This window comes from Hyla sarda, chromosome 5, assembly GCF_029499605.1.
Source record: "Hyla sarda isolate aHylSar1 chromosome 5, aHylSar1.hap1, whole genome shotgun sequence".
Lineage (NCBI taxonomy): Eukaryota > Metazoa > Chordata > Amphibia > Anura > Hylidae > Hyla > Hyla sarda.
Genome location: NC_079193.1, coordinates 40,390,993 through 40,407,039, shown reverse-complemented (window position 1 = coordinate 40,407,039; position 16,047 = coordinate 40,390,993). Strand labels below are relative to the sequence as shown.

Sequence of the window (16,047 nt, the reverse complement as noted above, 5' to 3'; positions counted from 1 at the left end):
TCGTATTCCTAACTCCTTTCATGTATCCTTTCTCAAACCTCTCGTTCTTAACCGCTTTTCCCCCAAGGTCACCGTTCCTGCTCCTGTCACTGGGTCCTCTGACATCTTCTCGGTAAAAGAAATCCTCGCCTCCAAGGTTGTCAGAGGTAAAAAAAAAAATTCTTGTTGACTGGGAGAATTGTGGCCCCGAAGAGAGGACAATATCCTCGACAAGGAGCTCATCCATAGGTTCCTGTGCTCCAAAAAGAGGGGGATACCAAAGGGGGGGTACTGTAACGCTGAGCGCTCTGGGCCCCGCTTTCCCTCCGGAGCGATCGCGGCATCCCTTCCCTGCTTGCAGCGCCCTGGTCAGACTCGCTGCTCTGTGTCCCTCGGCGGTGATGCGATCCCCGTGGCGGGACGTGCCCGCCCGCGGGTCGCATCTCGTGTCACTCACCGGCCCCGTCCTTCTGCTTAGTCCCGGCGCACGCGGCCCCGCTCTCTAGGGCGCGCGCGCGCGCGCCAGGTCTCTCAGATTTAAAGGGCCAGTGCACCATTAATTGGTGCCTGGCCCAATTAGTTTCTAACACTTCCTAGACTATATAAACCCACTTCCCCTTCCTGTCCCTGCCGGATCTTGTTGCCTTGTGCCCTGAGAAAGCAATTCTGTGTCTTCCATTGCCTGTGTATCCAGACCTTTGCCGTTGCCCCTGACTACGAACCATTGCTGCCTGCCCAGACCTTCTGCTATGTCCGACCGTGCTCTTGCCTTGTCCTTGTGTACCGCGCCTGTCTCAGCTGTCAGTGAGGTTAAGTCGCTATCAGGTGGAACGACCTGGGGGTTACCTGCCGCTGCAAGTCCATCCCGCTTTGCGGCGGGCTCTGGTGAAAACCAGTAACCCCTTAGATTCCGTTCCCCTGGTACGGCCCACACCATCACCTCACTGACACAGAGGATCCACCACCCGTGTCCTCTCCGCCTACCAGTCCGGATCCTGACAGTTTTACTTCTTTTAAAAAATTATAACTTTAAAAAGTGTACATTTAAAATTGTCATCTCCTGACCTTCATAACTTTTTTATTTTCCCGTAAACCGGGATGTATGTGGGCTCGTTTTTGTGTCGTGATCTGCAGTTTTTATAGGTACCATTTAATTGTTTTGGTTGGACTTTTTCATTGCTTTTTAGAATTTTTTTTTTTGGTATACAAAGTGACAAAAAATGTGCAATTTTGGTATATTTTTACATATAAACCATAAACCTTGCGGTTTAATTAATGTTATATTTTTTAAGTTTGGACATTTAGCAATACCACATTTGTTTATGTTTATTTATAAGCAGTAGAAGATGGGAGTCAGCGCACGGTAATCTCCAAGCAACAGGCAGGAAGTAGAAAAACAAGAACCAGCGTATGAAGATCTTCAGATTTATTGGAGTAAAATCCCGGAAACAGATAAGATCACATACCGACATGCGGAGTAAAGCAGTGACTCGTCAGACTGATGCGAAGTGAATGATAGACAAACATTTATATGGTGCTTCACAGGTGGGGCAAAGAATGGGTCGAAAACATTCCATTAACCCGAAGAGTGCCGCATACAGTGAAACTGCCTTACATTACGCATTGGACTCGTGTAAAAAACACAACAGCAGAAGATATGTAAGAATGCAATACAGAAAAATCACATCCAAAAATATAGTCCTAAGCTGAAAAAAAGGGGGGGCTATCCCCAAAGGAGCCTATTTAATAGTTTACCAACCACATGCCTTAGTTAATAGGCCATGTGGTTGGTAACATTGTAAACTATGTATCCAAAATGTGTAACGTGTTCCTGAATTCTAAGTTTCAGAGGGTGTTTGGTACTGCCTATGCACGATAATTGGCAAGTTGTACACATAATTCTGTATACCACATAGGGCGTTTGGCAGTTGATAAAGGATGTTATGGGCAATTTGTGTTGGTTAGTCAGTCCCAATGTGAATGCACACTTATGAGCAAATTTACAAACAACACATCTTAAATTGCCACATGGAAAAAAATCCCTTGAGAGCTAGCCAAGTGCCAGAGTGGGGCTGGACAGTAGGCAAAAGACTGGGTGATAAGAGGTTACCAAGTGTAGGAGCCCTTCTAGAGGAAAAATTACACCCATTTTTCAAAATTTTCACCAAATACGGATCTTGGTGCAAAATGGGAAGATATTTTTTAACAATCCCGATAACTTGATGATATTCCACACTGAAAGCGGTCACTGCACGCTCCTCTGTGGACGACCATATAATGACCACATCGTCCACGTATCTACCGTACCAAACGATGTCTTGCAAAAAAGGATTTTGTGAGCAGAAAATGTACTGTAGTTCCCACCAAAAACGTAAAGGTTGGCTGCCGAAGGGGAAGATTGCACTATTTCTCCGGTTACCTCTCCCGTCATACAATAACGTCCGTCACAAAATAACGTCCGTTATTAATAACGGGCTATGATGGGTTAAAACGGGTAATGTAAAAATCCCATGGACTATAATGGGATTTTGTAACAGCCGTTTAACGGCCCTTTTTAATGGTTTTGTTAACGGGTCATTATAACGGATCTTTAAAACGGAGAATTCTATAGTGAGAAAGCAGCCTAATTTGAGATTGCTTGAAAATTAATCATCTTTTGTGCAAACTATCCATGAGTATCCTTGTTTTGCTGTTGGCAATCCTGATTTTTACCCTCTTTATTCCAGGTCTCCCCCTATGGATAGTTTCCAGGATCTTGTTATACAAGATTTAAAGGGGTATTCCAGGCAAAACCATTTTTTATATATATCAACTGGCTCCGGAAAGTTAAACAGATTTGTAAATTACTTCTATTAAAAAATCTTAATCCTTCCAATAGTTATTAGCTTCTGAAGTTTTCTGTCTAACTGCTCAATGATGATGTCACGTCCAGGGAGCTTTGCATGATGGGAAAATATCCCCATAGGAACTGCACAGCTCCCAGGACATGAGTCATCAGAGAGCAGTTATGCAGAAAAGAACAACTCAACTTCAGAAGCTAATAACTATTGGAAGGATTAAGATATTTTAATCAGGAATTCACAGTTATGGTCCCGATCAGCTCCGCTGAGCTTCCGGCAGTGTTTTTTTTTTAAGTTTAGATGCTACAATCAACTTTGATTACGGCATCTAAGGGGTCAATGACTGGCATCACAGCGATAAGTGATGTCCGGAATTAGACACAGGTCCCAGCGGCTGATAGCACCTGAGCGGGCGACAGGGCGTACATGTAGGTAGGCCCTGCGACCTTAAAGTGTTACACACATGTATTCAGAAAAAGTAGAGTAAACATATGTGTATGTAAAATAAACAGTACAGTATTATGTAATTACAAATAATGTAATTACTCAATGATGAAAGAAAAAAAAACTCTGGAATCACCTTTGAATTTGCATTTCATTTAAAAAAAAACTAAAATCGAGTCAGCAGTTAAAAGGAAGAGCTGCATCCCCAAAGAGGGTTGTGAACTAAAACAATGGAAAAGATTATAAAGCTCCTTTAAGATGGAAATCAAACATGAAGTGTGGCAAAAGATGCTGGTTGTTCCCAGACACCTATGGACAAAATCTAAAGTGGGAAGTTTACAAAAAAGAAAACATATGGGTAGAAATTGAATGGAATGAGATTTACAAGGTTACAGTGGGTTAAAGAGAATAATTATAGGCGGTAGAGGATTGGATGGAAGTGATATTCAGTGATCAATCACCAATCTGCATTGGCCAAGGAGATTATGCTGCATCTTTTGTCTAGAGCTTTTCTTATGAAGCATATGAAGATGATGCCTGAGGTTAACAATTCATCACTCCTCTATAATATGGGGACGCACATCAGATAGACCACAGAAGAGGGAAATCATTACCTCAACAGTCAATCAAAGAATTTTTTAACACTTTTTTTTTCCTTTAATAAAAGATTTAGTAGAAAAGTGTCTAAATTCCAATAATTTATGGTGGAAATATAAAAAAAAAAAATTGGTCCATGACAAGGCTCCATCTTCCTAAGTTTATCTGTCACCTTGTTGAGAAAGATGAAACCAGGCTAAAATAGAATATTATCATGACTGAAATTTATGTCTCAAAGAGGTTGTCATAAAAAGCTTGAGGGAGGCAATAATGTGCTTACTAGGATTTTTAATTAACAATTCCATTTCCATTTTATTTCACCTTTTCTTCTTAATTGGGATATTAATAGTTAAAAATATACCATTGCCTCTGTTTATGATCCCAATAAAAACGGCAAATTTTTGACCCATATACCTAACAATGTCATCAATAAAAATAAATATGGGGTTTTCCTTATCCCCCTAAAGGGAATCAAGGAGTAGATTTTACCATATATAACCCGTGGCAATGTGTTATATGTGGTAAAATCTTTATCCTCACCATCCGTGGCCATAGTGACGCCCACCTGGCGTGATGGACGGCCCGTGTCATCGCTCTGCTTCCTAAGCAGACAGAGCAAAGCGGTGATGCAAATAGTGCCGCGAAGGGACCTGGTAAGTACAGTTCCCAGCTCAGGGGACTACTTACGAGGCGGCCTTTATAAGTTAATATCCTCTCCATCCCTGGGGGGGGCAAAAACATTCAACAGGATGTAAAGATAAAGATTTCACCATAAATATCAGGTTGCCAGGTTATAAATGGTAAAATCTACAGCCTGTTCCCTTTAAGACATCTGGATTTAACATTTTTGCACTTTAGTTTTTTCCTCCTTGTCTTCTAATAGCCATAAAACTTTACATTTTTCACCTACAGATCCATATGCGGCTTGTTTTTTGCACCACTAATTGTACTTTATAGTAACATCCCTCATATTCCCACAAAATCTACAGTGAAACAAAAAAAAAATACTTGTAGATCAAAATTGAAAACAAAAAGTTTAGTCTCAAGGGGCGACACGCCTTCTTTACCGTGAGGACTGTGAATTTACCTCAGGAACTGGTCACAGCAGGAACAATTAACAGCTTTAAAACAGGATTAGATACATTCCTGGAACAAAATAACATTAATGCTTATGAAGAAATATAAAATCTCATCCCTTCCCCGATATCGCGCCACACCCCTACCCCTTAATTCCCTGGTTGAACTTGATGGACATATGTCTTTTTTCGACCGTACTAACTATGTAACTATGTAACTATGTAACTATGTAAAGGTGCATACTATGAAAATGATACTCAATTTATATAGTTTTTTTTTATTATAACTTTTTGCACAAAATTAATATTCTTAAAATTGTCCTCTTCTGACCCTCTTCTAATCATTATTTGTGCCATGGTCTATAGTCTTTATTAGTACCATTTTTGTTTGGATGTGACTTTTTTGATTGTCTTATTATAATTTTTTTTCTGCTACATAAAGTGACCAATAATCAGCAATTCTGGACTTTGGTATTTTTTTTACATTTACGCCATGTGGTTTACTTTACATTAGTTCAGACATTTATCCATGCCACAATACCACATATATTTTTATGTTTATTCTTGTTAACATTATTTTATTTGAAAAATGGGAAAGGGATTAATTCACATTTATTAAAAATCTTTTTTTAATAATCTTTTGCTACACAGAGGTGTAGCTTTTAGTTTCTGGCCCCCGATGCAAAATCTGCACCAGGGCACCATATGGTAATTATAATATTGGTCTCTTATGGGGCAAATGTCCTTTGGGCTCCCTTAGGCACCAGGGCCCTGGTGCGACTATTACCTCTGCTACCTCTATAGCTATACCCCTGCCCATTGGGGCACTATTGCATGCAATCTTTCTACTCCATACACCGAACAATGCTGTCTTATAGAACAGCATTGATCAGTGTTATCGGCTCTCCATTACCACAAACTGTTGAGGCTGCAGTGATTGAGTGCCAATCCGACAAGCCAGAGAAAGTTAACAGAACTCTGCTTGTCCTCTCAGCTGATTGGGACCCCGCGATTTTGTTGTGGTGGTCCTGGTCAGCTCCCTGAGATAAAGGGGCAACATTTTTTTTCCTGTTCTATATGCGCCAATCAACCTTGATAGCAGTGTCTAAAGGGTTAATGCCAGATCTGCAATGTCTGGCAGTATCCATGGGTCCTGGCTGCTGATAGCAATCAGGGACCACAGGGTATGGAGCACGCTCAGCTCTTGAGCGAGCTTCATACAATGGGAGCGGAGGAGGGGATATGGTTACGTCATTGTCCTTAAAGAGTTATTAGCGGAGATTATAATAGTTTTGTTCCCTAAAACGAAATAAAAATCCACATTTATTACCTAAGAAAAAAATATTATATATATATATAGAATATATATAGAAGGTCTATAGGATTCTTGGAGAGTATTACATGCCAATGAAAAGGATTATAGCTTTTTTTTTTTTTTTATTACATTCCCACCAAATGTACTCCTGTATTGATCTCATAGTACTGGATAAGTAGTTTCAAAGATTATCCTCCTCCTTCCATAGGGATAATCATTTTGTCTCATCATGTCCCGGTTTTGGTCCTTATTCAAAAACAATTTAACAAATACATAACCGTCCCTTGGAGACTTCACAATTCCCTTTTTGAACAACCAGTCTGCCAACTCTGTTATTGAAAACAATTTAAAGTTCTTTTACTTCAATGACCCAGCTGATACTGACATATTAACCACATGGTGTTCCCATTAAGCTGTCCTTAGATGCTCTTCTATAAAAAATTGGCTTCAGCCTTAAAAAAGAGAAGATTGCCAAGAAAATGAAAACTATCGAAGATTTATACAAACACCGTGTTGACCCTCATCTTATAACTGAGCTGGAAACTCTAAGTACCAACTTCATAAATTATTGTACTCTATCACAATTACGATTTTATGTTAAATAGAACCAAAATGTTATATTACTGTCAAGGCAGTAAAATAAATAAATCGCTGGCTAACAGATTTAAAACTAGATCTGCTAAAATCTAAATTACCTACATATACACCAAGAAAGAGAAAAAAAAAGTATGAACCCCAAATGATTTTGAATACTTTAGCCGACTGTTATAGGGACCGTTACAATCTTAATTTAGATCCTGCCACTCCATAGTTAAAGGGGTATTCCAGGATATTTTTTTTATTATTATTTGACTTTGCTACAGGGGCTGTAAAGTTAGTGTAGTTCATAATGTAGTGTCGGTACTTTTGTTTCCATGGTGTCACAATTCTTCTGTAAGTTTTGCCCCAAGGTTTATTTTTAACAGCATACAAAATTTGTGTCGTCTCAGATTTTCCCAGTTTGCAATGCTGCCCGTGGCATTACATCACTAGTCAGGTGATCAGAAGGAACCTGTCTTTGCGTTAATGGGTGGAGCGACCTCTGAGTGGGGGAAGATCATTCTGTTTTTGCAACAGCTGGAGCCACCCTGGTCAGAAAACATTGGTCTGTTGCATTGAGTGGATCACAGGGGGATAACCCCTTTAACTCCACTATCCATTGAAGCCTTGAATCTTCCACATATTAAAGAACCCACTTTGTTAACATTAAATTAACCTATATCAACTTTAGAAATATTATTTCATATCAGCTGAAAACCTAACAAATCCAACGGCCAATTTAGATTTGGCCCTACAGTCACTAGGTCAGGTTCAAATTTCCCGGTCCAGCAGGTTGTTTAATCGTTCATACAGATTAATTTCCCTTTTATACAATAGAGGCACGTATTATCTGGCCACAATAGTACACTCTATTCTTGTGTATATATTTGCCCATCTACAATGGATTATGCGTTCCACTGTGGAACGCATCCCAGCGTATCGGAAGTGACTTCCGGTTTGCACGCATCCACTAACACGGCCCCAACAGCGCTGCGCTCCATAGTGGAGAGCAGCGCCACATACACCAGAAGCGCCCTTACTTCCGGTGCTAAGAGCGCTCCGGCACGAGCGCTGTGGTTAGCATAAATAACACGGGCCAGTACACGTGTGACGCCCCACCAGTCTTGGGCCCCACACCCCCGGACATCTCGATGATCGTAAGTACAACACTAGGCCCGTATCTAAATACATCAGTACCTGGGACTTCTGCATATTTATTGCACTTATCTGTATGTGTAGACCACCACTCTGGCCACGCTATCTATGGGCTCCATTACCTTATAATGGTAGGCATTGAGGTAGGCACCTAGGCTCCTGTTCATATGTCTCTCTTTCTATCCCCTCACCGTATATATTTCATTTACACCAAATATGTACCCATTTTTTAGGCTATGATCCTCTGTGAGACCCCTGCTAGGACCATAATGGAACACAACCTCCCAAAAATAGAGGTAATTATCAGTTCATTGGATTCTACTCTCACATCTAGAGGTCACACATACACACTAACTAAGTTATGTGTCCTAACTTTCTCAATAGGTTTAAAATTAAGTTCCTTGTCTGCAACTGACAGTCATTCATATCAGAAGTTAGACCAAGAGGTAGGTGCCTAATTTACATACAATACATATATACAAATTCCCTTCAACCCTACTCTTTGTTACATCCACTATACTTTTATATTTATCTACAGGATCACCTAATGCAGCAACACCACAACCTATCCACTAGTGGGATAAAATACTTTGTCCGGACTACCAATAATACAGACATATACCTCGGGTCGCCTCATCACGATATACCGTATTTATCAGCGTATAACACACTTTTTTAGGCTAAATTTTTTTGCCTAAAGTCTATCTGCGTGTTATATGCCGATAAACCGCTGCAGTTCAATGATTTAAAGCGGGCGCTTTTGCAGTTGCAGAGACCTGCCGTCGCTGCCGGCTTCTCTGCCCCTGCCTGTCCTGGGGTCTAGAGCCCCGCTGTCGCCGCTTCTCTCCCCCAGCTATCGGCGCCGCTGTCCCTTCTCTCCCCCTGGCTATCGGTGCCGCTGCCCCATTGCCGGGCACCTATTGCCGGCGCCGCTGCCCCGTTGCCTCCCTCATCCTCGGTTGTATAATTACCTGTTGCCGGGTCCGCGCTGCTTCAGGCCTCCGGTGTGCTTCCCCTGCGTTGTTGCTATGCGCTGCAAGACGCAATGACGGGTGACGTCAATCGTCATTGCGCCGCACCGTGCAGCGCATAGCAACGACGCAGGGGACGCACACCGGAGGCCTGAAGCAGCGCGGACCCGACCCCGGCAACAGGTAATTATACAACCGGGGATGGGGGAGGCAATGGGGCAGCGGCGCCGGCAATGGGTGCCGCTGCCCCTTCTCTCCCCCTGGCTATCAGCAGGGGGAGAGAAGCGGCGGCAGCAGGGCTCTAGACCCCAGGAAAGGCAGGGGGAGAGAAGCCGGCAGCGACGGCCTCTCTTCCCCTGCCTTTCCTGGGGGCTTCTGCGGGGTCAGAAACAGTGTATCGGGGTATACACATGCACACACACACGCACCCTCATTTTACCAAGGATATTTGGTAAATATTTTTTACCCAAATATCCTTTGTAAAATGAGGGTGCGTGTTATAGGCCGGTGCGTGGTATACCCCGATAAATAAGGCACCTGATGTTTAACAATACCTCTTAACATGATATTTATTGTCTGGGAGATTAAGTGACATGTGTTTGTAAAATTTTCACTTAGCACTAGTCCCTGATGAGTTGTGCCGTTTGTTTATGCGATACAATGAAACGCGTTGGATTTTGCTTGATTGTGATTAGCATTGACATGTAAGCACTGTACCGACTGTATATATGTGTTTACAACTTCTAATATTCACTGAATGTGTTTTGGAGGTTTAAGTAAAACCAGCTATTAGACCACTGATGGTCTATATGATCACACTGCACCTGTGTAGTTGTAGTTTTGCAACAGCTGGAGGCACACTGGTTGGGTAACACTGGTCTGTGGTATCCTACACAAGGTGTTTCTCTTGACGCTAATATCAATTGTGTTTTCAATAATAAATTATCCTCCAACCCTCACCAGGAAAGAGTGGGTCATATATGATGCTGATGGGGAGAACAAGGTTCATGGTGAAGGTAAACATTTCCTATATCAAGCAATCACTATCTGGGACTGTAGAAAAATTCACCATTAAAGCTACCTATAAAAGGAACCTAAAAATGCAGTCCAAAGGGATAAAAACAAGGATAAGTAAAGCTGTAATAATATCAAAGACAAAACAATGATCCTGTCCGCTCTTCAACTGCATATAAATTACGTATACATATACTTTGTTACAGAGGAAATCTCAGTATTCTATTGTCTATGGCAGTGTTTCCCAACCAGTGTGCCTCCAGCTGTTGCAAAACTACAATTCAAAGCATGCCCGGACAGCCAACGGCTGTCCCAGCATGCTGGGAGTTGTAGTTTTGCAACAGCTTGAGGCACACTGGTCTATGAAATCCTACACAGGAGTTGTAGTTTTGCAACAGGTAGAGGCACACTGGTTTGAAAACACTGGTCTATGGTATGCTACACAAGGAGTTTGTCATTGACACTAATATCAATTGCGTTTTCAATGATAAATTATCCTCCAACCCTCAACCGGAAAGAGTGGGTTTACAGTGGGGCAAAAAAAGTATTTAGTCAGCCACCAATTGTGCATGTTCTCCCACTTAAAAAGATGAGAGAGGCCTGTAATTTTCATCATCGGTATACCTCAACTATGAGAGACAGAATGAGAGAGAAAAAATCCATAAAATCACATTGTCTGATTTTTTAAGAATTTATTTGCAAATTATGGTGGAAAATAAGTATTTGGTCACCTACAAACAAACAAGATTTCTGACTCTCACAGACCTGTAACTTCTTCTTTAAAGGGGTACTCTGGCTCTAATACATCTTATCCCCTATCCAAAGGATAGGGGATAAGATGTATGATTGCGGGGGTCCCGCAGCCACGCCCCCTCCCATAGACTTGCATTGAGGGGGCGGAGTGTGATGTCACACAGGGGCGGAGTCGTGACGTCACTATACTCCGGCCCTGTGGTCGTCACGCTACACACTCAGAACCTCCAGCGCTGCGGAGAGCTCACAAAGGTGGGTGCGCAATGGCAGATTGTGGGGGTCCCAAGCGGCGGGACCCCTGCGATCATACATCTTATCCCCTATCCTTTGGATAAGAGTCTCCTCTGTCCTCCACTTCTTACCTGTATTTATGGCACCTGTTTGAACTTGTTATCAGTATAAAAGACATCTGTCCACAACCTCAAACAGTCACACTCCAAACTCCACTATGGCCGAGACCAAATAGCTGTCGAAGGACACCAGAAACAAAATTATTGACCTGCACCAGGCTGGGAAGACTAAATCTGCAATAGGCAAGCAGCTTGGTGTGAAGAAATCAAATGTGGGAGCAATTATTAAGAAATGGAAGACATTCAAGACCTCTGATAATCTCCCTCGATCTGGGGCTCCACGCAAGATCTCACCCCGTGGTGTCAAAATGATCACAAGAACGGTGATCAAAAATCCCAGAATCACACGGGGGGACCTAGTGAATGACCTACAGAGAGCTGGGACCAAAGTAACAAAGGCTACCATCAGTAACACACTACGCCGCCAGGGACTCAAATGATGCAGTGCAAGACGTGTCACCTGCTTCATCCAGTACATGTCCGAGCCCTTCTGAAGTTTGCTAGAGAGAATTTGGATGATCCAGAAGAGTATTGGAAGAATGTCATATGGTCAGATTAAACCTAAATTGAACTTTTTGTAAAAACTCAACTCTCCGTGTTTGGAGGAGAAAGAATGAGAAGTTGCATCCAAAGGTACACCATACCTACTGTGAAGCATGGGGGTGGAAGCATCATGCTTTGTGGCAGTTTTTCTGCTCAGCTCCTCCTGCTCTGTTACATGATGCCATAACTGTGTGCAGTGCTAGGGCAAGGGGTATACAAGCTAGACACCCGCCTAGGGCAACACTGCCTACCCAGCTCTTCACTTGGATTACTGGTGGTAGCAAATGCTATTTTTATCTGCATGTGGACTAACTTGCAGATAGAAGCATTGCTCACTGGCACATCAGAACCGCTGGTTTCTTGCTCCATCCTTGCCCTGTAGTCTCCATTTGCATTAAGCCTGGAGTCTACAGGGGCTAGGAGCAGCACCCGTCTGCAGCCCGCCACTGGCTTGTGTCTGCAGCGGATAAAGGGCAGGCCCTCCCATCGAGGAAGCAGACAGGAGGTAAGTATATAGGGTTTGTTTATTTATTTATTTTTTACTAAAGGGGATGCTGTCTACACTTGGGGGCATATACTCACTTGAGGCACCAGATATCTACTGGGTGGGACCTATCTACCTAACGGGAGAAACTACCTACTGGGGGGCAAATACCTGCTGGGGGGTACCATCTACAGTAACTTCTTCAGGGTTTAAACACATACATATACATATAAAGAGGCATCTGGCTACCTAAAGGGGAGCAACTACCTACTGGGGGAGGCACTTATCTACCTACAAGGTCACATATTTAGTGGGATGCACCTGTCTATGTATAGATGAGCATATACCTGCTGGGAGATTCTATCTTACTTTCCTTTAATAGATAGATAGGTAGATAGATATGAGAGATAAATAAGATAGATACTCTAGATAGAGAGATAAATAAATAAATAGATAGATAGATAGATAAACAAATAAATATGATAGATACGAGACAGATAGGTAGATAGATATGAGATAGATGATAATAATAAGGAGATAGATGATAACAATAGATAGATAGATAGATAGATAGATAAATAGATAGATATGGGATAGATAGATAGATAGATAGACAATCACTGACCTTGCTCCCAAAGCCCATTTACATGGAGTGATAATTGTTCTGATGGAAATGACAACAAACATTCATAATGATAATCAATACAATCTAATGAGATATAAAGGAGATTTATCATTAGGGAGATTGATCGTGTTGACATAAAATGACATAATGAAGCCAATTGTAAGAAATCCAACAACTTCTTACATAACACCAGAACGATCACCATCTCCACAGTATTATTTTATATTTATATGTTAAACTCTGTTTTAGGAGGATAAAGGGTTAACCCCATTCAGTATCCTCAGTCTCAGGCTTATATGTGTGCAGACAAATCCCCTCTAACTAGCAGTATTTTACCCTTCCTCCCCCACTCCCATACTCTCCACTAAGAAGCCCTTTCTGTAGTTAAGTACAGTAATCCTGACTTTATTGGCTTATTGCATCTAATAAGTGCATAAAGTTTATCCCAGGTCAAGGAAATCGCTGAAATCCCAGGATTTTAAATGTCATAATAAAAAATAAAAATCACTTCTTTCATAGAGATAGATGCTTGTTGCTTGGCACTCATCCTTATTGCCAAAGTGCCATGATCGCATAAACTGGCACGAGTCCATGCTTGTATTTAGTGGAGCAGAGCCCATTAATATATTATGGTTCTGTATGTACTTCAACATAGGATGAATAAATCATGGGGAGTCATAATGAGTTTACACAACAGATCTCACTCTCTGCTGCGGCCGCTCCAGCACTCAAAGGGTGAAGTGTATTTCTATGATTTCTGTGCTATATTTAGCAGGCTGTTGCTGGTGTATGTGTGCGAGTGTATGTGTTTGTGTGTGTGTGCTATGCATGTGGTGTGTGTATGTGTGTGTGTTTGTGTGTGGTGTATGTGTGTTGTGTATATGTCTGTATTTGTGTGTAATGTGTGCGTTGTGTGTGGGTGTGTATGTATGTGTGTTGTGTATATGTATTTGTGTATGTAATGTGTGTGATGTGTGTGTGCTGTGTATGTGTCTATGTGTGTGTTGTATGTATGTGTGTGTTGTGTGTGCGGTTGTGTCTGCTTTTTGGTACAGGCTAATGTTCTTTGCAACTGGTAAAATGATGTCTACCAGTGCCCTATGTAATTACACAGTACTAATATACAGTACCAACCACCATTATCAAGCCTGGCATTCCTACCGGGGATATCTGTCTGCACAATAGATTAAATTTTAGGTTGCTACAATGTCCTATGTAATTACCAAACTTAATTAGTCTGCAGTTGTTATTCAGATCTGTTATCAAATCTCTATACAGTACGGCACTGCTGTATCTCTTACACAAATGTTCACATGCATTGCCTGTGATCAAGGTAGAATTCTAGTGCAAGCTAGCACTAATGGGAAAATTGGCAATTATACAGCCCCCCACCCCGTTCATGTCTCCTGTGGATAGTCTCATGGCATAACAGAAGAAGAAGACAAGAGCTCAGCCTCCTTAGAAAATGTCTTCCTACCTGAATTCTCGAACAAGATTTGGCTTGAGCCCATAAAATGCAGCAGAGAGGGTAAGGAGCCAGCTGGGTTTAAATTTCCCATGTTCGCATTCCAGAAAGGGTGATGACCACTTGATGTGACTCTTGTCGGTAAGGTAGCTGGAGCCCTTCTTCCAGCTGTCCTCTAAAGTTTTAGCACCATTTAAGAACCTTTTGTGCTGGTGAGGCCTCCACTTGTGTTTGAAGGCATGGAACCAGTCCGTTTCCTGGGTGGCATTGGCCAGATGATGAGCTGAGGAAGAGAGATCTTGGATGTGGATCTTGTCTTCCTCTCGAGATGCCTCCAGAAACACCTGAGGGATGTGGGACAATGGATCCACATTTAAAGTGATGGCGGACCGATGAATTCTGGGTTCTCCTTCTAGGATGCTCCTTACGAGAGCACTGTACCACTCCAAGTCCCTCTGTGAGGTGTGGTCTTTAGATTTATTGCTTTGTAACATCATGTTTAAAAAGTTGGAGGAATGAACAAGTAAATCCACAGAAGTGTGCAAAGACTGGTGAGTAGTTGTTGGAGAGACCCCTGATAGACTAGTCAGCTCATACCTCTTGGAACAGTTGGCACGCCTGAGTTCATTAGAATCCCCTGTATATAGGAAAGAAGCCACATGTTTTGGCAAGTCCTCAGCCAGGTTTTGTGCTAGAACAGTGCTCTCCGTGGTCCTGATCCACATGGAGGGATGGTCCAGGCTTCTAGGCTGGTTGTAGATGGGTTGCTTATCCCTGGTTATCTTGTGTTCTTCTTGGTGAGCCATACGCCCTTCCAGGTCTAGGCTAGATGCTGTCAGCAAGCAGACACGGGTAAGGAAGGTGAAAAAAATCATAAAAGAAGCCATGATCATGAGTGACCTGTAAATCTAAAGGAACTTAATCAGTTGTGACCGTGGGTTCTCACAATGTCACATCCTTTCGCATGGTGCTGTATCCAGATGGTATCACCTGTGGTCAAATGGGAGAAAAAAAATACAACTGAAAGCAATAGAGATGAAAATCCAGTCTACCGTGTCCTCCCCAGCAGGTTTCCAGTAGGAATTACGCAGACAAGTGCCTTGATCTGAGCAGGTTACATCCCATCTAGCACAGAAGCTATAGTTAGACTGCTTACGTCTGTATCCTCATCCTCGACTATGGTCTTCAGAGAGGAAAGAGAAGACAAATTCCCAGGGACTTCACCCTCTAATATCTTCATTTCAAGGGTAAGACTGCACTGCCACGTCCACCGTGCACATCAAAGCAATGAGACACAGTCCAGAACAATGCGATGGACCTGCTTTTGTTCGCTAATTGAGTACTTGGATGAGCTTAAGGAATACACTCCGCCTTCCTCTGCTTGTGAAAGGATTTAACTACACTTTGCCACAACCAAACACGTTCAGCTCTCATCCCCTCCCACCCCACTCCTATAGGTATACTTTGTCTTTCTTGGCCTCTGTATGGGCACTTACTGTGTCAATCACAGAACAGCCATTTGTAATGCAGGAAGAAAGGTGGAAGGAGCTGTCCAGTGCTGAACCTGAGCCGCTGCTTAGTGATCAGGAAAACACTGAGACACATCAGCGAGCCCTGCCTCCTCCTCCTGGAAACACTGCTGGAGCTCCTCTTAGTCTTATGTTATTTCTCCAGCATTTGCAATGTTCCTTTATTTCTTGCAGAATTTGTAAGTGAGGGAAGCAGCTATGTGTTTATGCCTCTACATGAGCCACAAAACCGCAGTAAATTGGTAAATGTAGCAAATGCTTTACCTTTAGAGGTCTGCTATTTTCTTAATATTATATTTTATAATACTTTGGGCAGGCACTCAGATGT

At 42.3% G+C, this 16,047-nt stretch overlaps 1 protein-coding gene across 2 annotated transcripts in view; it reads right to left on the bottom strand.

Annotated features, from left to right (window-relative positions):
* Positions 1 to 15,834, bottom strand: part of GPR158 (G protein-coupled receptor 158) — a 308,847-nt gene extending 293,013 nt beyond the window's left edge. Inside the window, exon 1 of one of the 2 annotated variants that reach the window (XM_056519337.1) lies at positions 14,203 to 15,834. In XM_056519337.1, coding sequence (XP_056375312.1) covers positions 14,203 to 15,083 — 881 coding nt within the window. In that variant the 5' untranslated portion in view covers positions 15,084 to 15,834. The remainder of the gene's footprint in view (positions 1 to 14,202) is intronic. The other variant, XM_056519338.1, reaches the window with a different exon arrangement.
* Between the last annotated feature and the right edge of the window lie 213 nt (positions 15,835 to 16,047).